Raw genomic sequence first — 24,111 nt, 5'->3', positions numbered from 1 at the left:
TATACTTGAATATACTTTGTAATTGAATGGTGCATTTATCGAACAATTTTTTTTCGAAAAACTAGATACAGTTATTATAAAAGTGACGCAAAATACATGGTAGATGTCCTTTTTGTTGGATGAATGAGTCGAAATAAAATATACAAGTGATAGATTGTGAGTGTTCCACTCATTTTATTTAGCCAATAAACTTATACATATATCATATTATAATACAGCCATGGATTCAGTTGAAGTCCGACGACGAGTCTTTTTTCAATTTTTCTTCTTCTTATGGTTAGAATCATTTTTTCTGTTGAGTTCAGTGGTTTCTGGTGTGTGCTAGTGTTCTCATTTGTATCGTTTGTGTTTTTCTTGTTATTCATTAAGCTTGACATCAAATAATCAACAGCAATCAACCACCCACGTCATTAATTCACACACCCCACAATGATCTATACATACAAATCGATCAATGAAACGGTTTCCACTTAAATCAATACATTCAAATCGCGCGAGTCAAACAGTATGGAAAATCGTTTACTTTTTTTCTCTCTTTTTTTTCACTCAATTGATATGTTTGTACTGAATTTGAATGTCGAACTAATCATTTGATGAACTCGCTGACCGTCACCGATTCATTGGAGGCATATTGGATCGTGATTGGAGGCACATATCCATACACATATATGCATTTGACCATGTTAAATATTAGTGTCGCCATTCAATTATACAGAAAATGGTCGATGTGACGATCGCACCGTATCACTTGCAGATTATTCAAAATTGCCAATAAATTTGGCGAATCATTAACCATGCTAGGGCAGTACGATATGTCGATCAATTTTTCAATAAAAAAAAGTGTTCAGTTAATTGTGCATTTGTTCAAATTCGAGGAAATTAAAGACAACACAAAAAATGAAAGAGAAACAAATATCTAGCGGTCAATTTTGAAGAGGCTTGTTTGGTATTGTTGTGTGGCAGAAAACAAACATCGTTGCCAATCATTTGTGTCATTTAAATTGAAAGCAAGTTCGCGTTTAATGAACATACGAATCGAATATGCAATGAGCACGTACGCGAGGGCTTGGCATGACGTCGAGTCGACACAACGTTTCAAACAAGTATTCGCCTATTTTGCTGTCGTCGCAGAATGTTGTTTTTTTTTTATCTCGGTTTCTATATGCATATCCTTTCTATCTAAGTATCTTAGTATGAATAATTATGCCGATTCATTTCACTGTTTTTCTATTTCTTTTTTTGCTGAGACACTTTCGTAGTGGTCGTTTAAGCGTGAATTTCTTCACAAACGCCCAACCGCAAGCAACATGTATAATGTAAATGTATTCACGTGTATGACTTGTGTCACATGCTCAAGTATTTTCTATTTTGAATTGAAAAAGTCACATGTATCGCGTATTTACGCATTAGCGTAAATGTAATATGTAGGTATTTCATCAAATTTGTGACACATTTCATGATCGTATGAAATTCAAATTTATTTCATCTTCTTTGAGTTCAGCTCGCGTCACCAGAATACGCAAAATTCAAGCAGCAAACGCTTCTGAATAAAAAAAAATATTCCGAAAATAAAATTCAAAAGAAAAATGTACAACAACAACAACAACAACAAAAACCAGTACTTAACGGATCTATACGCAAGCACAGCAATATATGTGTATTATATATCGAAATTCATTTTTGCGCTTGTAGTGAGCACGACTAATGAATGTATCGACGAATCAATTTTGAGGGCTCGTCTATTACATCATTCAATACAGTTTGTTTCTGCGTCTTCTTTCGTTCCGTCTCACTCACTTATTGGACGAAAGGCATATAAAAGCAGAGATTAATACACGAAGAGAGAGGGAGAAAGAAAATAAACCAGGCGATTCACTGTGTTCAGAAGCATTTGGCTAGAGCAACGGCGCCGCATTAAATTATTACGAATATGAAAATAACTCGCAAAAAAAAGCGAAAAAAAAAATCTGTCGACAAAATACGCAATACTATTGAATACAGTTACCAACAGTGACACACTAATACAACACAAGAAAAATATGTACAATAGTAGAAAAAACGATTTACATGTGAAAATAAGAAAAACACATTTGTGTCACTATTTTTATAAATCGCAAGTCTATTAATAATTCTTAAAAACGCGTGATCACTTTGTGGTCATTTCAACTGTTATTAAGAAGAAGAATACAAAAGCCCAGCGTAAAAGAGATAGCATTTCGGAAAATATGAAAAAAAAGTCTGTCACCGGCATTGATATCATTGATGTCGTAGCACAGAAAGGCGACAACATTGAGCGCTCATTAGGTCATTATCGTTTTTTAATAAAATTTATGAATACAGAAACTGATTCTAAATTCAACAATTTTCTCAAAAAAAAACCGTTGATGATTCAGTTGTTTGATAAAAGGAAATGCCTGAAGCATGAATGGAGCAGATCTTATCTAAAGTGTTTTATCATCTCAAAATAGATGATTAATTGATGTATCAGCGTCTACAAAAAAAACTATACCGTAATATATTTTTTTTGCTTTAGACTTTGGTTCTGAGAACATCCCCTTGACTAGAAATATTACTACTATTCCTACAAAAAGTATAACTAGATACTTGCTCTTGACCGATAACGCATGCATTTTGATAAGAGTCGATTTCATTCAGTACAAATGACTTTACATCGTTTGTGTGCTAAATGCATCCAGACTTAACTATACGCCGTGCACATATACACGCACATTTCGTACACCGACACGATATCGGTGATTTTGCGTTTTATTTTGCGCTGATATTTCGTTCATTTTTTTTTTTTCATAACATACCACACTTTAGATTCCAGACTGGAATGAATGCACTTCTATACATACATATACAATACTGGTATTGTAAATTAAACAGTAAAAACGAAATCGCAACAAAAAAAATTCCATAAAAATCGGCAAGGCAAATGATGAAATACCAGAGAATATATCTATATGTGTCTGTGCGATGACGTATGAATTACTTTTCATCTAATGTTTCATTTTGGTTTCAGCAAAGTAATCAGACATATTCGAAGTGCTTTTGGTGTGTCATTAGGCTAACATTGGAACTGGATTTCCATTATCCAATATGAAATAACATTATAAGCACGTCAACCTCTCTTTCACTACATCGTGTCTCTTTTTTTTCCCGATCGCGGAACGAAAGTAATAATCGGATCAACTGATATGGGTGAAGCGCCGACAAAAGCAAAAGCAAAGCGAAACAACTCGTTGCTTGTGTTGTGGTTTTTATTTATTATTATTTGTAGAACGTATTCATATTCAATTATCAGTTCCATATGACTAGAACATTCCGATAAAATGGACTGTACTCTATCTCTTTTGCTCTCACCGTGTCCGGAGTTAATAATACACACACACACACGCTGAGCGCCATGAGTAATACCATTGATTTTTTTGAAAATACATTTTCTGCGTAAGATTAAAACTAGTACGAAAAGGCCATGCGACGTATAAGAAACATATATATGTATATATATACAATATATGTGCTAAAAGTCTTTATACTGTGTGTACTGCAAAATTCCGTCTAGATCACCGACGCGTATGCTGATGCGTATGCAAGTGGAAAATTTCCAACGTATTCGGCAGCTATTGCAGTTCAACAGTAAAAAAAGAGAAATAAATAGCATGTTTTTCGTGATTTAGGTAACTGCGTCATGTGACTATATGCTGTTGATGGTTCGATGTGATGTTTTTGTTTTGTTTTTTTTTTTTTTGTTTTTTTTGCTTCAATAGGAAATGTACGAATACGTTAAGTATTTTTGGCATTTAATTTTTTTGCATGCTTTCACTAATAAAACCAAAACAAACAAATCCAAATGATGGCGAAATATATATATATATATAAATCGAATGATTGACAATTGATTTATTTGGTTTATTTTTGTTGCTGTTAAGCTGAATGGGACATAAACAAGTGCGTTGCCAGTTGCTTATTGACTTGAGAAAAATGTGATTGGATCACATTGTATTCGTGTGGATCGTAAAAAAAAAGCAAACCCGATTGACATTAATTTAAATTGATCGACGATCATTTGAAATGTAAATCAAATACGCATTCCATGGAAATCATTAACGCCATTCTATTTTACGGGGGGTCAGCGAGCTTTTCATTTAATTGCAATTGAAATGATGGGTGATCGGTCCCTGTTACCTGTGTTGATCGCCAATAAACTTTGTGGTAGCATCAAGTAATGTCCTTCAAATGACTAACATTGTGCTTGATCAGCATGAATCGAATAATTTGCGTGCGTTCCATTCCGATTTACAGCATTTTCCTACATTGGACTGATTGAATTCATTGAGAATTTTTGTTTTTGTTGCTTCAAATCTTTGGCGAAAATGTGCAACATATGATTGAATCAACAACATCTGTGTGATATTTCAGTTTTATCAATGCACATCATGTTATTTTTGTCATTCAATGCAATTTATCCTCCCATTCACATGCTTGTTCTTAGACATTCGTGTATTCAAAGTAATAGCCGCTAGCACAACAATCAGTGATGTGCAAAACCAGAATCAAAAGAAAAACGAACTAACACTTTATAGCTGTAATTAGGCGGGATATATTGAGCATTCAATGTGACAATTTGCAAGTGTATGCGATCACGATTCGCATCCCAATACATTTTAATATACGTGCATATTCGAACGAATATACAAAAAAATATAACACATATAAAAACAGATTCTCCTCTGAGAGAAAAAATACATACACTGCCTATAGCTGAAAATATATATAATATACAGACGTATTATTCATCAATTCGACACCGCTTAACATTTTATGCAGTAGGACAGACAAGGATAGATTTATTTAAATATCTATAGAAATACGTCAAACCGAAACCGAGCATCTTTTTCGAATGAAATGAAAGTAAAAGAAATATCATCTTACATCCAGAAGAACAACTTTTATACACATTTTACCCATTTTTTACGACAATTTTGATTATTTTACGATTGAAAAAAACCTGAAAAAATCCATTTTTTGACGTACGTATTTTTTTTCTTCAGTAAAATATATCATTACTATTCATTAATTCTCGTCCATACATATTAAAAGCTTGATTTTCATAGTCAGAAATGGTCTAAAAATGAATTCAAATCACAACTTTTTCAAATCAATTAAATCAAATTTTATAATCAATTTTCAATGTTTAAATGAAAGCGATTTAAATTTTTGAGTTGATTGTCATACTTTTATCTTATACTGTCAGTTATTCGAGAAAGTACTGAAACAGCCAACCAAAGAAAAACATTAACACACACAGCGACAAAAACGACCACCGAAAAAAAAACGTCAACGAAAAGAAGAGACGAAGAAGAGAACGAACTAAAACATATGTATACACGAGCAACGAAAAAAAACATCATACTACGATTTTAATACTCACATTGTGTACGCGAGAAATAGGCTGGCCGCTTAATTCATCTTAAAACTGGTTGAGCCATAGGTTTGAACCTGAACTAAATGATTAAAAATTCGTAATAAATATGGGCTTTAGGTGAAAATGATACCGATTGTAAATATGATGCATTTTTCGATTTGATACATTTGAAATTGTTCAAAATTTTCAATGAAATTATCGATACTTGAAAAAAAAAATATTCCGCAAAAAATGGTTTTATTCTGTGATTTAACAGCACGACAGAGGTCACTCATAAATATCCTAGAAGTTGAATCGTCATCGTATATTTGTTGTGTGAGACACGGACAGCCTAATAAGCGACTTGATGAAGTACACACCGAACCGGCACGACACGATACCCAACCTATATATACCAGAACCATTTGATATGTACACTTCAGTTTTGTAGATAATATCAAATGAGAAAAACTTACAGTGCAGGCGCTCTGTTTGTGTGTTTCTTCTAAAAAAAGAGGTTTTATTTTGACAATTTAATTTGGTTCAAAGTCAAATACTAATAAAATCAGTTAAAATATTGTATACATTTTCTTAATCAGTTCTAATTGTGAAAAACCAACTGATCGACACCTTTTTATTTGGCGAAATTAAAAAAAAAAAAAACTTTTTTTGCGAGCGTTTTTTTTTTTGGGTATGTATTTCCTACTCTACGGACAGAAAAAGAAAACTGTAAGCAACGCATATTTTGATCGTTTGATTGGATGCCAAAACACTAAAAATATAATGCACCACGCAGTACACTCAATGTCAACAAACAAAATTGTCGCGAACACACATTTAAATGAATAACCAAAAATTTTATACAAGTAAATTATAAATTTAATATCAATACGTACATCGTACACAGACAAAAACAACAAATTCGTCAAACAAATGATAAATAAATATTTATATGTACAAATAAAAAGATTGAGTGTAAAAAGGAAATCACAGAGAAATGAGCACATGTCAGAAAGAGAATAGAATGATTGAATTCTTGCACACATATACTTTTGGCATTTGCGCTAAAAAAAGAAGGCATTTAAAGATGATGATCTTTCGACGATCATTAGATAACGTCAGTTTTGTGCGCGAAGTTTAAATTTCAGTGTGTGAAAATTCGGTTGCCCTTGGAATGGACTTGACAACCAAAAAAGAAATTCGCTAAAAAATTATCATTTACCGCAAAGTAAAACATATCATTGCATACTAGCTGGGAAAAATCTTTTTTCATAATACATCCGTTTTTATTTTGTTTATCGTCGTCTTGACATTAAAAAAAAAAACAGAGAATGTTATAACCGGTAACGCTTCATTGGCCATTTAAAGTGTATCCACTATATCGAAATGACTTGAGATTAATTGATCGTTTTAACGTAAAACTGAACGATCATCTTAAACGTCACGAATCAAAGTTCAGGTAGAATTATGTTGAGTTTGCTGTCAATTAGTCATTCGGAAGCATGAAGAAGTGGTTAGGAAATGACTTTGGAAAAACCTTTTATCGCAATCGTGTATTGATTGTATCGAATTGACTCATTTAAGAAATGTATCATGATTTTTTTTCCGTTTGCCTTTGATACAAATGCTTTTCAAGTGCTATCGGCAAACATAAAACAATAAGCAAAAATCACCATATTATACAGTATTGTCGGTCGATATAATTTCATGTCGGATTTAACGAGGATTTTTACTTGACAATTCTAAATATTTTCGCAAACATGACTCAATTTATATGTGAAAAAGTGAAATTCCATCTCTCACAATCTCCCACTTTTTGGCGGCTTTTTATTGCTTTCGGTTTTTGCTGTTTGTTTTGTATACGTGCGATGAACGCAATGAAATCCGAAATTAGTATGAATGCAAATGTTTTCGGTGTGTGTTGGTATATATGGATCTCATGCGATTGCGCATCACATTTTATGAATTCAATGATTTTTTTTTAATATGTAAACACTTCCATTAGCTAATCGGATCATTTTGTTTTTGTTTTTCTTTCTTTTTCATTCTTTTTCCATGTAACCGTGATATTGGAAATACCAACGTTAAGTCAAAGATTTAGTATGTTACCTGAACCCGTCTCAAATGTGGCATCAACATTTTTGATCATTTGAAAATAATTATCCGAATTTACGATGACTGATGATGAATTATTGCAAAAATATCCAGTCCATTTAAAAAATTCAACAATCGAACGAAGCAAACGAAAAACCATCGACTAGCTACGAGTGAATTAAATGACAAGTATCAAGTTCATCGAGGATAAAACTATATTTAAATGAATCAACGAGTGATAAGTTAACTGAGGTCAGAAAGTTGGCTGGGATATAATTACAATGACGACGGTCCAACAACGGAACAATCAAAATAAGGATAATTCATCATATTTGAATCCAAATCAATTGAATCAACCGTCAATTTGACATTCAATGCGCGTTCGATTATCTAATCGTTAGATTGAATGTTTCGATTTGAAATGAAAGCCGCAACGAAATAGACGAAAAAGTGTAAATGATAACCGAGTGACAAAGAAATATAAACAATTCGGCATTTGTCGCATATGAAAAACAAAGAAATATAAAAACAAAAACAAAACAAAAGAACAAATGCGCGATTGTAAGGGACATAGACATTAGTGTGCAACAATAACGACGAAAATAATAATAATAATAATCGCCACCAACACACGAAAAGAAAAGACTTTTGAGCGTCTAAAAATAGCATATATAAATCATAGTGATATTTGCGAACAAAAATAAAAGTTTGAAGCAACGAAAAGCAAATAAGAAAAAAACGTGATATTGGCTAAGAACCGAGATTTGAAAGGAAGAGACCGAGAAAGAGTTGTGTAAGACACAATACATTAATAAATCGAAGGAAAGCCAATCCGTGAATACACCAATTAAAAGGTAACGTACAAGTTTTTTATTTATTGGTTTAGGTGAGTGTTTGAGGGATGCATATGTCAAGGTTAAACACTTTTCATCGTAGGTTTTTTTTCGTTTCATTGCACACAACAACGAAAGAGAGAAAGAATATTAAATCAAATGTATTGAATCTATTTGAATTACATTTGGCCGTATGATAATTGCGAACATCAAATTACGTATACAAATAGATACTAACAAATAGAAGGTAATTCGCGTAACAAAATTTACGCAGACCGTGAACCACGAGCCATCAATTTGAAAACAGAAATATATATATATACACACACCGCCAATAAAGAGCTCATTGTGATGTAAGCATGAGCACATTCACATTTTGCGATCACCTGGCCGATCGTGATGTACAGAAAAATTCGTAACATTCTCATATGCGTAAAAAAAATACTCCATTCAAAAAATTCAATTGATTGATCGGTGAACAAAAAAAATGATTCTGTAATATCGCGTGGTAAAGACCATTTTGAAGAAAAAAAATTGTATTGTTGTTCAGACTGAATATTTCATATGTAAAATTAGCAGTTAAATAATGTGATTGCGGTGAAATGAAACTGACTCTTGTGTTTCTTTTTCACTCTCCTGTTCATAACATAATCTTACATAATTGTGTTAATTCAACAGTATCTCAAAATCTCAACACATTGAGATGTGTGTATCAATTGTCATATGTTCAACACGTTTGTCAATGGTTGACACTTTCGCGTTCTTTGTTCCATTCTACAAATTAGCTGGCAACTGGTTAAATATTATTCGAAATCTAATTAATGTTATAAGATCACAGCGCACACACCACCCATACAGCCCAACAAATATGATACATTGTTGCTTTGTGAATTATTGTGTGCTTTCTTCCATCTCCGGGTTCAATTGAAAAGATTTCTTTGTTTGCAAAACTTGTCAATTTAAACAATCAGCTATAACAAATTAGACTAAAGCAACCCAAATTGACGAAAAATGACGAAACTGTGATGATAATGATGAAGTACGTCGGAGCCATCGTAAAAGCTTATTTAAGTGAAAGAATACGCTAAACAATGTGACAAATGCTAGATTCGTTGGACCACACTCACAGTCACACAATTTTAGCATCGTCATTCAAGTCATACGACAAATGCTCAATTTAAATTCGCCCCAAATTAATAAACCGAATAAAATAGAGAATGAAAAATGTGTCTAATATCTCCAGCTGTGCAATAGTCATTGATTGATATTTGATGAGTGAAGTGTCGTGGCCGTTGATCAATTATTGATTTTGATTGAATCGCAATATCGTGCGAAAAATCAATACAATATTTTACCGTTTTGTATTTACTGAGAAACGCATAAAAAAAAACACGAACACACACAAAAGATGACGACAAATCAGAAAAATCAGCTGACAACTGTTGTTATTAACATGTACTATTTTGGTTTCTCTACATACACATACACAGATATTTTTTTACGGTTGATATGCATATGTATATCTGTAAAATACCGGTTGATTGTGGTAAATTTCGTTGGAAATTTGACAACAAAAAAACGGTAAAAATGGCAATTCTTTAGTTCAATGCTGTTAATAACTGTAGACTCAACTGGCAAAATGATGGATTTTAAGTTGTCCTCCTTTTACTCTCAATTGAAAATTAATGAATAATCATAATTTACTCTGCACCACATTGAGGCAACTGAAAATCCAGTTTATTCGGTAACCACGAATTAAAACCGAAAAATGATGAACTCCGACTGAAAATTGCTTACACACATTCAATTGTTTTTTTTTTTTGTGGCGTTTTAAATAAAAATATTTGTACATATGCTCACCAAGCCCCTCAATTTTCATTCGTTGAAATGTGATGTTCCAATTAATGCAAACCATGATTTTTTTTAAAGATATTTATTGACCTCTGATGCTGGCAATAAAATTCTATTTCCTTATTGATTCATTTATTATCGATTCTGTTCGAACATTTACTTTGAAACGGCATTCTTTTTTTTTATTTTATCAGAAATCAGCGAAAGTTTGAAAATTCGAATTCACGGCAAATTAAAATTCAAATTTGAAAATATTTCATCAATTAACAAATCGCATTCATTCCAAAGTGAAACGACATTCGCAATGTAGGTGAAAATTGTTTTTTTTTTCTCAGTTAAATCATCTGTTACTGCCAGCTGAATAAGCAAAATTCATGAATATTTGAGAACTTCTTTAATTCTTTTCTCTAGTTCATATATTTGGACACTTGTTGATATAACATCTACATCATGAATGAATATACCTGTTAACTGGAGCAAAAAGTTTCAATGACATCATCGAATGCATTACGATATTGTTTTTCGGATGAAATGTACCATATGTATGCAATTTCTAATTGAAATTATCACCAATTATCGGCACACTTTCAAAAGGGCGGCGCGAAACTAATGTATCAACTTGATTAGCATTCGGTCGAGATAATTTGAATACATTGAATTGTTTTAATTTAGCTTAATTCAATTTAACTGAAAGAATAACATTTATCACTTGCATTGGGGTTAAGCATTGTAGAATATGTCAACTGGAAGAGAACCATAGTTAAATCAGGCCAAAGCAACATTCAATTAATATAAAGGTCCGATATAAAAGTTATACGATTGAGTTCGAAGGTTCAGAATTGTTTTATTGTGCATCGTTGATATCGAAGCGACTTGGGACAAGAAGAAAAAAATGTCGTATCAAAAGAAAATCGAGCACATCAAGCTAGCCGTGTCCATTAGTTAGTCAATTAACAGGCACACCACTTTCTTGAGCATGTAAATGTTATATAATGCACGTGGCAGAATTATATTTTATGTACACGTACTTTAAAACGCAATGTCACATAGCGTATGTCAAATGATTTGTTCGATATCAGTTATTTAGCACATAAAATCAACAAAATAAATACATATCTTTCATGTCTTCTTGTCATTGATTGTTTTTTTCTTCTCTTTTACTTCATGATTAAATGTTTAATGGGTTCAGACGAGCCTCTAATCAAATAGTATGCAAAGAAACTCATCGCTCGACATTGATTCGCCTGGTTGTGTTGGTGTTGTTTGTGAATTTTCTAGAGGTTTCTCTCTCTCGAGAAAGAGAAAATAACGTATATGTATGTGCGTTTTATCGAGACTCGAAAAAAAGCTGAATGAAATGCTACAAACAATTACACACAAACATGAGTTTGATATAAATATAAATAATAATTCGCATAACCACAAAAATTTGAATATTTGTGTGCGTTCTTTGTTTTCCTTCGTTCACCACTCTCTTACACTTGTCGATCGATGTTCGTGTGAGTAAATTGTTTGCATTCTATCGATATTTTATCCGTCTAAATTTGCATAGAAAATTTATAGTTTTGCAACGAGAGAGAAAAAAGAGTTCCTATTTCTTTAAATGCACGCGAGATTGATTGAATGCGATTAAAATAATGCTTGTGATTGTGCACGAATTTTTTTTTTATGTGTATCAATGCGCTCTCTCAGAGATATACATCAAGATAAAAATAAAACGGCCGTCCGTAGCCACAATTACTATTTTTAATAGTCAAACACTGAATGAATAGTCATAGCGAAATAAACGCTAAGCACATACATAACATTGAAATTGAACGTAGAGATTCGCCCTCAATTACAATTTGGTTATTTAGTTTTTTTTTTTGCAAGTGATTAAATTTGTTTTGTATGCATTTTTTTGTGTTTACTTTTTGTTGCAATGAATGATGCCTTACGCTGGGGGGAGGGTTGCAAATGCGTTCGATCATATCCTTTTGAATGGGTTTGCCACTTCTTGTGAAATTGAGTCACTCTTGTTGCAGAAGTGTGGTTCCGATTTTAACAGCGATCACTTTTTTGATCAGTAAAATAATATGGGCATTTATTTTAATTTGTTTACATTAAATGATATTTATTTTTTGATAACACAACGGACAAATAACAAACGATATTGATCAACAAATACAAATAGTATATACAATGCATTGATAATACGACAAATTCCCAAAAAATTATGACTCAGAATCAGAATGGGTCGAATTGGAATGTCCAAATAAAATTATTGGCAAAAAGTTTCCGTTTGATTTTCAAATCTGAAATCTGTGTGTGATAGACGATAAAAACGAAAAAAAAAGTGAAACTGACCCATTTTGAATGTGTTTGTGCGATTTTTTTTTTCTTCTTCTTCATTTCGAATAATTAAGCCAAGTTCCGTGATTCACGGTATTTATGAACAAACTCAAACAAACCGAAATAAAACTCGTAGAGAATAAATTCTTATTGAGGTGGGTTTGGGTTTGAAACGCAGAGATAACGAAACCAAATAAAAAAAAAGAGTAAATTATCGGTGTTCTATCTCTTTTGCATTCGTTCGTACAATTACACACTTTACGCTTTACCAAATATTTCCATTGTGGCATATTTTATAAATATTATCACAAGCGCACACCCATACACTAGTCTTCCTTTTTTTTTGTGTTGTGCAAACACTTTGAACTCGGACTTGTATTCTCGTCTTCTTGTATTGGTTGATCGAAATTAACACTAATTTATCTGTTGCTAACACAAAAACGATGAATATCACTAAAAGATATAGAGTCAATTGATTAAACGATGCTCTTTTGCACATAACTACAACGAAAAATCGAAAGCAAATTGGTTTGCATGAGTTAGGTCAGTTCTCACTTTTTCAATATGAGAACCAGTTTCGTGCATACCAAACCAATTTTTTTGTGTTGCTCTTCTTATTATGAATTTGCATGAACGATTAAGGTTTTTTCATCAATATCTTTGTTCCCCTTTTTTTGGCGACAATACTTTCAAATGCGATTTATTTGAAAGTGTCCTCTGAATCGATACAAATGCTGTACAATTACCGCAAACTAAACAAGTCCAATAAACAATCAATCGAATTCAATAAAATGATCATTGAAATAATTGTAATGATCACAACATTGATTTCATACGATTTCAAGTATGAAGAGCAACATTCCGGATCCCTCCCTATATCTATTGAATATATCGAGAAGAGAGTATGTTATTCAGCGCTGTCTGAATAAAAACATACTCTCCTCTCGATATTTTCAATAGATATATACATATGTATATCAATATCGTTTGGAATCACGAATATTCGGACCCATTCCATCCCATTCAAACATATATTCTAACTAGACGATAGACAAAGTGTTAATTAATTTCGGAACAGTTTTTTTGATTCTTTCTCTTTTTTACTTTCATTGCAGATATTAAGATATTTATTAAAAACTCAAAATGAGCGGAAGAGACAAGTTTCCAGTATCATCTGGCGCCATGGGGCGTCTAATGAATAAAATCAAACGGTCGGTGTCGGAGGCGGTAAGTTCAATTATTGTGTTTCATGCCATTTAGCTGTGTAATATTGTTTTAATAACAATGAATGGACCGGCGACAATTGTTTTTGATTTGTTTTTTCTTTTCTTTAAACATTCTTTACTTCATGGAAAATTCTATAGACATTTTTGCCTCATTGGATATTGATCCAAAGTAGATCAAAATATTCCATGAAAGCATCTAACTCTGTTTGACCAAATAATCCGCTAATTGGCTATAATATTCTTTTTAGCTTGAATTGGATAAAAAAAAGCAGAAGAAATTCGAATAACATAGCCTTGTATTCAAAATGTGCCAATATTGTTTACTGCCAACAAATGCGTGATATAGCAAAAAAAAAATATTCTAAAATTGTGTAAATTGCAAATATTGGCACTAGACAGCGACTGAAGAAATGTGAAACAAAAGAATATTCACAAATGAATTTATTCACATAATTTGTCACAAGAAAATCGCATTCTAATGGTCGAAAAATTACAAGCAAATTTATAAAGTTTATTGTCTTTTCTCTTTCATGCATCCGGTAATATTAATTTCATCCATTTCTGTCTGCTCTGTATGTTTTAGACATTTTTTTTTTCAATTTTTTTTGCTGGTCCAGAGAGGAAAATTTTGCATTGAAACGAAAAAAAAAAGTTAAACCTTGTGAAAATGGTTGACTGAAAAATGTCTTTGGACAAAACAGACATTTGGATGCCCAACAATGTGTGCTTTTTTTTCATTTGATGACCATTTTATCAAATGAAAAAAAAAGGTCGTCAAAGGATTACTTAGTTTGTTTGATTGTTTACAATTTAAATTCAACGTGATGCCGTTTATAGTAACATACTTAAACTTAAGTTTATTTATAGATGGACGCTTTTCGTTAACTTTTTTTTTCTCATTCTTGTCAAGTATCGTCAAAATGGAATAGTTGTTTGTCACATCAATTTACCACTTTGATTCACACAATTTACGGCTATTATGTATTTGTTGTGTGAATAAAACGTAGCGTGCCACACATTATTCAGTTAAATTTGATAACAATAAATGTATTAAAGCCAAAAGTGTCTATTGTCATCTCGCATGTATGCTATCACATTTTCTCACCAGCTTGACATCAATGACTTTACAGTGGCTTCGATTATTTCTTTGCTTCGTATGGTTAATTTTAAACAAGTGGCTCACATATTTTACACAAAGATGACATTCAAAAATAGCTTTGTATATCCACTGACAGAATGAATCTATTTTAAACAGTTCATTGTTGATATTATTTTTGTCGAATTTTAAATGATTCAAATTTAATGAATGGAAATCAATGCAATTACACTAGCCACATTTTAACAAATACATGTACATGACAAACTATAACCTTCAATATCAGTTCTTTTCTTTATTTGTTGTCAACGCAAATGAAATAATTGTCTGCTTAATTGTCTTGATACGATCGCAGCCGAACATTACAAACATTTTCATGCTCATAAAAAGCTAAAAGAAAAGATAATTTCTTCTCAGAAAGGGAAGAATGCAAATATTTTTTTTTTTTTTTTTTTTGAAATTTTACGTGATGTACAGAAAATAGATTTTTACTTGAATGCACGTAAACATAGTGCACAGATTGTTGTACAAAGGGATGAAAATAGAAAATCCAAGTACGAAAAATCCATAATGCAGTTTATAATAGTTGCAATCGGCTGCAATTTAAGCGTTTCACTGGATTTTCAAATGTACATTGCCGTCTCCATTCAATATTGCTTTCAATTCTGTTTTTCAAGAGAAGCACACAATTTTGCATTGATAACGACAATTGAAAATGTAAAAATATATGTCAGTTATCATTTTTTTTGGTTTGATTCATAAATATCATCTCGAAATGAACAGTTTTTTTCGAAAAATGTTTTGATAAAAATTCGAATAAAATATTTGGCAATGAAAAACAAGATGATTTTTCATTGATTAGCCGACGAATTCGACAAAATTCAATTTTTACTTTAATATATCCACATAGAATTGTATTCATTTGATGATTAGTTCATCAATTTGGCGAACAGAAACGGCAACCAAAAAGGGAAAGCAACAATGAATCATTTGTTTTCACAATTTGCTTGTGTTTGCGTTACTTTCGACGAATTTTTAATCAAAATGGAAATATACGTACGAAATAGCTAGTACCAATATTAGAAAATCAATAAAATTTGAATTATTGCAATGTAATCGGTCGTGATCGACGTCTGGCAATATTGATCTTGAATTCAGAATTTACGACATTTAGTGTGACCTTTATTATCTTGAATTCTAAAAAAAAAAACCATTTGGGTCCATTGGTTTGCTGATTTGTTCCAGTTTTCAACATAGTTCCAATTAAATGTATTCAAATCAAAAAATACAATAAGAATGATCAGTAAACGTTATCATTTCACATTATTATCAATGATGATGAGCGAGAGAGAGAGAAATGACCCGCTTTGACATAATCTATGTTGTTTTTATAACCTGATCGGCGTAATGGCTTCCGACGTAAAAATCAAAATAAACAATTTTAAACGTTGACCGCTGACTCAAATTCAAAAATTGTGAAACAAAATAATTTCAACAGTACGAAACTGTTAAAACAAAAACAAAGATGCATTCTATTTTGACGTGACTCTATCGGCGAAGGATTTCAGCGGCAACTTTCTTATTAATTACGAAAAAAGAGTATATCGATAGTTTTATTATAAGAAATTATAATTAAGTTTATTCAAGATAATTACGTTGCACATTCATTGAAGAATTCAAGCGCGAATTGGCAAGGATTCTGTCTCTCTGGTGTTACGCAAAAACCTTTCAAATCTCGAAACACAATATGAAAAACAAAAATGATTTTTTGTTCCTCAAACAACAAATCATGTAAACAAATCGGAATTTGTCACAGTTATCAATGTGATGGTGACAACGGTATTCGAACAAATGATTTCGTCATTATTATGATGATGGTACTATCATCCCAAGATAGTTCTATTTGCAATAGACAAAGAGGAATGATGTGCTTCAAAGAGTCAAATCGAAACCATTCAAAAAAATTTGTGTGTCAAAATTTTGTAGCCAAATTTCCCTTATCACTCGCTGTCTATAGTTATTTCAAAGTTGATAATATTGTGTATACATTTAACAAATTGGAATACACAGAACAACAAAAGTAGTTTGAACCGGCTATCGCAAAAATGGAAGATTTAAACAGAAAATTAAATTGCTTTGATTACTGTGGGAAGCCGATTAAGTACGTCATTGGTGGCAAATGTATGTGTTATTGTTTTGTACACTGTACCTGATCCTTTTGACTCCATTTTGACGCTGTCGATGTGAATTATCAGCTTTTACAATAATATTGGAGAATATGCAAAAATCAAACATTGTTACTGTATAGGCCTGTCGTTTCTTTTTTGTTTGAAACAGCAAATATTGAAATATGATTTAATTACAAATTTGATAATGAGTCCTCATTTGTCGGTCGAACACTGTCGTGGACAGCAGATACTCGTGTTAATATTAATATAAAGCTAGTCAGTAGCATCTTTAAATGTACTTTGAATTTCCCTTCATTTGAAGTGTTTTAAAGATTTAGTCAAGAAAACACTTATCTTTCGGTCCATTCATTTCAGTGGTAACATTTATTTTCTACAAATTCCGTGAATTCGATTCAATTTGAATAATTTGAAAGAAAATGAAACTGGCGTAAACTGCATTAATTCGATTGCATTTATTATTTTGTGTATGTGCAAAATAGGATGAGAAAAGGGATCCACTTCAAAGAGGCTATTCGCGTGTTGAGGCAGCCGACGGATCACTTTCGAATTCATCGACATCGACCAGTTTGGATACAGTGGTCATCGAGAGTGCCAAAGATAGTACACTATTATCTGGTGGCATCAAAACAGGGGCTGATCAACAGCAAAATATTCGTGTACCATTCAGCCCAATTCTTGAAACAGAAGACGCTGACAGCGTATCCGCCTTGAATAATCTTAGCATAACTAGTAACAGTAGCACGCTAAAAACATTTGAAAATCCGATAATATCGAATTTGAAAAAATCATCCGCCTCCTCAAAACCATCGCTAAAAGGATCCAAAGTATCATTTGAACAACCAGACAACGACAGTGATGACAGTTTTGAAGAACGTCGCGGACATTTCCAGCAAAAGAAATCACTAAGCTCATCAGCCACTGATCGAAAGGGTATACTAAAGGTAAGCACTCACTATCATTATTATTGTATAAGAAATACGAATCACTTGAGAGCCTCGAGTTGCATCAAATTGCTCATTGTTATGATTTTATTTTTTGTAATTAAAAAAAGGATCTCAAGAATTCAAGGCTTGATGCCGATCGGCGAGCGTTCCAATCAAAGAAACACGTTTCGTTAGACATAAAAAATTCTAGGATTCTTGAGCGAATTTTAAACGGCAGTTCATCTGAAGAGGAATTCACAAGCAATCGCAAACATTTTCAATCGCGAAAACATCAAAGTTTGGACGCTCGAGTTAAGCTCAATTTGAATAAGGTTACAAAATCCGATTCAAGTGACGAAGAATTCGATGAGAAGGGCAATCTGCTGCAAGAAAGAATCTACGATTTTAGCAAGCCCATTGTCATTGATTTCAAAGATTTAGAGCCAAGCGACGACGACGAAGACGAAGAAGAGGACAAAATTGAAGAGGATAAAGAAGATTTTGAAGCAGCACGATCAAACTTCCAAAAACAGAAAACGATAAGTGTTGAATCAAGGAAAAGGTAATGCAGCTAATAAAAGATTGTTTTTTTTTTTTCGTTTTTCATTAAATATTAACCCAAATGTAATGCAATTCATTTCAATAGTATACGATTTTTTGAAATGGATGACATGACTGGCAGAAAGGGTGAAAACATCCGAACAGCTGTACCGTTTGTGCGTCAAATTACTCAAGATGGAAAACCAAAATTGGAAGTTTACCGAACGACCACAAATCCCATTTACTATTATACTCAAGTAAGTAAAATTCGATGTGGAAAATGCATATCAATTGATAATTGTTGCACTAATTGTAATGCAAAACGGTTTGCGTCGCAGTAAATAAGATTAAAAATCCTTCAAGTAGGTTTTTGTTTTTTTTGTTGTGGCAAGAAATTACGCAAACAAAATTGAAAAATGCTCGTCAATAATCAATGAAACGGTTATAAGGTCAAGCCTAGGGAAATCATATGCGCTTCTTACGACTATTTGTAAGCGCTTCCTCTTATCAACACACATAAATTCTTCTCGACAGGAAAAACAGTTTGAAGTCATGAAATGAATGCATGATTGCTGATTTTGACTTGTGATTATGGCAAAAATGCCATAATAAATTTGAAATGACCAAAGCAATAACATAAAATTTATACCATCAAACTAACCATTGAACAGACATGGATATTATGGCTGTGAAAATTGCAACAATTTTCATGCAATTGCAGACAGTCATTCGGTTTAGTTCATAAAATGAAGTCTCCACTTCCCCAGGTTGGTTTGTCTAACTCATTTTTTAAGAGATACTTTCATCACATTTTCTTCGTTTATCTTCTTCACTGCGACGATAAATTTGCTATTGAAATCATTTTTTTATTGCGAAAAAAGATAAGTGTTGCAAAGAAGTGTAAGGATCTAATTGTTTCTATTAATTGTAGATTTTAGCAGCCTTATCAGTGTCGTTGGGATCACTTGTTGTTGGTTTTTCATCTGGCTATACATCTCCTGCCCTGGTATCAATGAGGACAGATGCGCCTTTCAACGTTACCGCAGATGAAGTATGTGTGTTTGTTTCTTGTTGTTTTTATTCAAATTAAATCAAAATTGAATGTTTTGTATTTTTTTTATGAAGGAATCATGGATAGGTGGACTGATGCCATTGGCTGGTTTGGCTGGTGGTATTGCTGGCGGGCCACTTATTGAAATACTCGGCCGCAAGTCGACGATTCTTGCAACATCCGTACCATTCATTATTTCATGGTTGTTGATTGCTTTTGCTGTTGGAGTTTGGATGATTTTTGCTGGTCGTGCATTGTCTGGATTTTGTGTGGGCATTGCATCACTTTCGTTGCCCGTTTACTTGGGTGAAACGGTGCAACCAGAAGTGCGTGGCACACTCGGTTTGTTACCAACAGCATTTGGTAACATTGGTAAGCTTATTGTTGTAATACTCGCTTCTTCATAATATCATTTGAATTTTAATCAATTCAATATCTATGGCATAGGTATTCTGATGTCCTTTGTATTTGGAAGCTTTTTGGACTGGTCCGAATTGGCATTTCTGGGCAGCACATTGCCAGTACCATTTTTATTGTTAATGTTAATTATTCCGGAAACACCGCGCTGGTATGTGTCAAAAGGTAAAGATGAACGAGCACGTAAAGCATTGCAATGGCTTCGAGGCAAACAAGCCGATGTCGAACCTGAATTGAAGGGTATTGTTAAAACGCATACCGATTCCGAGCGACATTCTTCAAGCAATGGAATAATGCAATTACTAAGACGAAGCAATCTAAAACCGTTGAGCATTTCGTTGGGCTTAATGTTCTTTCAACAGTTTAGCGGAATAAATGCTGTGATATTTTACGCTGAGAACATTTTCGCAAGTGCTGGCTCACAGATTAAGCCAACTATTTGCAGCATTATTTTGGGTGTGGTTAATTTTATCGCCATTTTCATTGCAACCGTCTTGATCGATCGACTTGGTAGAAAGGTAAATTCCAATTCTTGTTCTTTTCGAAAACTAAACGCCGTAATTTCATTTTTATTTTAATATCAATTATAGATGTTGCTATATATTTCGTCCGTGGGTATGACGGTGTCATTGGCGTCTTTGGGTGCTTACTTTTATCTAAAAGATTATGCTGAAAGCGATGTTTCACAAATTGGTTGGTTACCATTGGGTAGCTTGGCCGTTTATATATTGAGTTTCAGTTTGGGCTTCGGACCGATTCCGTGGTTGATGATGGGTGAAATTTTACCAGCCAAAATTCGTGGTACTGCTGCTTCGGTAGCTACTGGTTTCAATTGGTCATGTACATTCATCGTCGCAAAATCATTTAACGATCTTAAAGGTATGCATTTATATTTCACGTATAGATTCGTTTAATTCAAAATCACACTTGTTTACTCTACAGCGGCATTTCAAATGTTTGGATGTTTCTGGATATTTGCAACAATTTGCCTGATTGGATTGTTCTTTGTAATATTTAAAGTGCCTGAAACGCAAGGCAAGAGCTTAGAAGATATCGAACGAAAAATGATGGGACGCATCCGAAGAATGAGTTCGGTGGCCAATATACGACCACTTTCATTCAATTTATGAAACAAATTGGCACATTTTATTGTTAAATTAATTAATCTGATTAAATATTTTGTGTGACAATGTAAAGATAATGGAACAACAAATGTTAAACAACAATAATGCTATAAAATACAACATAATTTTATTGTATGTAACATTAGAGATTAGTAATGTAATATAATTCATTGATTAGGAATAGAGTTTTAATTGAGACGTTGTAATGTTCTGAATCTGTTGAAAATGAAACAAGTGTACCAGAAGAAAAATGAAAAAAACAAATAAATACAGAAAAAAATGTAGGCAATAAAGTTATAGCTTAGAGAAATTCTTTGTTTCATGGAAGAAAATCACAAATGTTTGATGCTGATGACAAAAATAAAACGTTTGATAGTGAGAATAAAGACATCAACAACAACAAAATAAAAACAAAAACAAACACTATGCAACAAAAATGTCAAAGTCGATTGTTTTCATTAAAAAAAAAAAAAAAAAAATCCCCTTACAACAGAAGAAAAAGTATTTTTTTTTTCTATGTTTTGATATTTTTTATTTTCAATTTCTCCATGGTTTTTTGTCTAAGAGCAACCACATGACAAAACAAAACAAGTGTGCCCTTTCTACAATCAAATTTGTAAAATCTTTAATAGTAAATAGCACATGATTTAGTTGTCTCCCCAAAGTGATTCCAAGTAATCTGCAGCATCTTTTGAAATACGTAAATTTCTTGCGGTGGTTGGACGATAGTAATAACCTTGGTAATCTCGGCGATCTCGTTGTAGGTTTTGCACTTTTTCTTCTAAAAATCGAAGCAGTTTTTTCTCATTTTCCACGTACAAACCATGTAACGTTTTTTCATATTCTTGTTGTGGCGTTGGATATATATAACGTGCCATAAAACGGCTAATTGGATGCTAAAAATGGATAGGTAAATAGAGAAAATGATCAATATGCAAAATATGTATGTGCTAAACAAATGACATTTGACGTACTCTGTGGTATTCCCAGTGTTTTGGTTGATAGCCTTCTGGTATTGGTGTTAATGTGGCGGGTCCAATGAAAATGTTTACAAAGAAAATCAACAATGTACATGGTATGGCACCAAGCAACGAATAGAAATGAAGATTATCCTTAAATTTATTCCATTGAAAGCGGGATGGTTGAATTTCCATCATACGTGGTCCATGGCCAGACATCTGTCGCACCTGAGCACCAGCTACAATTTGAATACATCAGTCACACATTAAAAATCGGTTTTATTTACATGATTTTTTGTGTATTCGATAATATAGGATATGTCAAATAATAATCAGTTGAAGTCAATTTGATTGCATAATCAAGTTCACCGAACATACAGCAATTGATTGCGTAGTTTTTTGTATGTAAGAAAAACTTACCATTTTTGCGAATTGCCTGGATAACACCTGGTTTTGATAGGATGTTTGCCAAACTGGGTTGGACAATCGATCGGAAATTTGAGCTCCACACAACCATTTTTTTAAATTTTGATCAAAACAAAATTAACTTTTTCGATTGATTTTTGTGTGTGGTTCTTACGATTCCAAATACAATGACAGCAATGCGATCGACGTGAAGTTGGTAACAAGTAAAAAAAACATGTGTCAATCGATAAATGTCATGTAATATAGCTGAAATGAACCCTCCCTCAAATCCATTTAAATTGAAGTGAAATAAAAAAATAAAAATTTGAATCTCAACTAACATTATTTATGCGTATTATTATATTCATACAATGGATATTCTGTATATTTGATCAACTTTAATATAAGATCCTGGAACATGTTTGCCATTCATGTCTTTTTCAATGCGATATTCAACACTGCCTCGCAACAGAATTTGTTCTTTTTTGAAATTCATATTTTCGATTACCGGAAATAAAGCTCTGTCGTAAATAAAAATTTGATTGGTAGATTTATCATTCTTTTTGTGCGAACTTTTCAAGATGAAACGCCTGTGATCGTCGCCTTGAATGCTCGTGACGATTTCGCCGAATGCTTCAACTGAATTCACATCAAACCTCTTCGCTGCGTCTTCGGATTTATTGGTGGAATTGTCTGACGTGATAGCTTCATTATATATGCGCACATCAGTGGCAATAACTACAGATGTACTCCTTACTTGATTCTCATCATTCTCAAATTGTTTTGTTTTCAGTACACCATCAACATAGAGATTGTGATCCGATGTCAAATTCGATTTAAGCTTTTTATATAAATTTTCATATTTTGTCGGCACCAGGATTTTGTGGGTTTGACTGTAAAAATTATGAAAATGTTAAACAGACAATATAGCTGGCGTCATCTGGATATTTCAGCTCATCTGGATGCCGTCAGCAGATGATGCGAAGTGAAAACAATAGAAGTGATTGTTATAGTAATACCAGTATATAACAAGCTTATATACCTATAACAATCACTTCTATTGTTTTCACTTTGTATCATCTGCTGACGATATCCAGATGAGCTGTAATATCCAGATGACGACAGCTAAATATATTGTCTGATGTTAAAATAATTCTGAGAATTGGTGAAATAAAAATGAATCTCACCTATATTTTCCAAAACGAACGGAACTCAGGTAAATGGTTAATGATTTTTCGTCATATTGTTGAATGTCTTTCACTTTTCCTGACACGCTGACATTGACGAATTCTTGAATGAAGAAAATCCTTGTCATTCAGTCACATTTAAATTGGTTGCGAAAAATGGTTTGTTTATTAAATATCTTATACCTGCGGAAACGGTACTAACTGAACGAATTGCTGTTCGCTTGCTCGCGAAATTGAGTGATTGCACCGCCCGTTTCAATGATTGTGAAAACATTTTGATTTGAAACAATTTTTTTTATATATATTTTGGTTATTAAAACGAAAAATGTGAACCATAAAAAATCGACGTGCTGCAATCAAAAGCCGTATGACACTTATGACAGATGAGTATAGAAGGGAGGTGGGGCGGAGTTAAGATTTTGTATTTGTAAAGTAACAACGGTTTTACGTAATTCATATTTAGCTCATTTTATTT

General features: G+C 32.8%; 3 protein-coding genes across 3 annotated transcripts; 1 reads left to right on the top strand and 2 right to left on the bottom strand.

The window, feature by feature from the left end:
• Positions 1 to 7,499: 7,499 nt before the first annotated feature.
• Positions 7,500 to 21,395, top strand: LOC116352207 (facilitated trehalose transporter Tret1-like). The gene is made up of 10 exons (XM_031784612.1): positions 7,500 to 8,358; positions 13,635 to 13,746; positions 17,510 to 17,971; positions 18,082 to 18,515; positions 18,600 to 18,750; positions 19,425 to 19,544; positions 19,619 to 19,916; positions 19,992 to 20,479; positions 20,552 to 20,840; positions 20,904 to 21,395. Exons 2-10 carry the CDS (start codon positions 13,663 to 13,665, stop codon positions 21,089 to 21,091), a joined length of 2,514 nt encoding a protein of 837 aa, XP_031640472.1. The 5' UTR covers positions 7,500 to 8,358; positions 13,635 to 13,662; the 3' UTR covers positions 21,092 to 21,395.
• A 204-nt stretch (positions 21,396 to 21,599) lies between these two features.
• Positions 21,600 to 22,655, bottom strand: LOC116352315 (NADH dehydrogenase [ubiquinone] 1 beta subcomplex subunit 5, mitochondrial). Its single transcript, XM_031784818.1, has 3 exons — positions 22,465 to 22,655; positions 22,060 to 22,283; positions 21,600 to 21,981 (listed from the first exon to the last, which is right to left on the bottom strand). The coding sequence occupies exons 1-3, from the start codon at positions 22,559 to 22,561 to the stop codon at positions 21,733 to 21,735; spliced, it is 570 nt and encodes a 189-aa protein (XP_031640678.1). The 5' UTR covers positions 22,562 to 22,655; the 3' UTR covers positions 21,600 to 21,732.
• A 118-nt stretch (positions 22,656 to 22,773) lies between these two features.
• On the bottom strand, positions 22,774 to 23,998 carry LOC116352570. The gene is made up of 3 exons (XM_031785273.1): positions 23,820 to 23,998; positions 23,637 to 23,739; positions 22,774 to 23,342 (listed from the first exon to the last, which is right to left on the bottom strand). The coding sequence occupies exons 1-3, from the start codon at positions 23,908 to 23,910 to the stop codon at positions 22,814 to 22,816; spliced, it is 723 nt and encodes a 240-aa protein (XP_031641133.1). The 5' UTR covers positions 23,911 to 23,998; the 3' UTR covers positions 22,774 to 22,813.
• Between the last annotated feature and the right edge of the window lie 113 nt (positions 23,999 to 24,111).

Source organism: Contarinia nasturtii, unplaced genomic scaffold (genome assembly GCF_009176525.2).
Source record: "Contarinia nasturtii isolate CC-2019 unplaced genomic scaffold, AAFC_CNas_1.1 Cnas_scaffold_187, whole genome shotgun sequence".
NCBI classification, from domain to species: domain Eukaryota; kingdom Metazoa; phylum Arthropoda; class Insecta; order Diptera; family Cecidomyiidae; genus Contarinia; species Contarinia nasturtii.
Note: the sequence above shows the minus strand (reverse complement) of the source record. Positions and strands in the feature narration are given on the sequence as shown.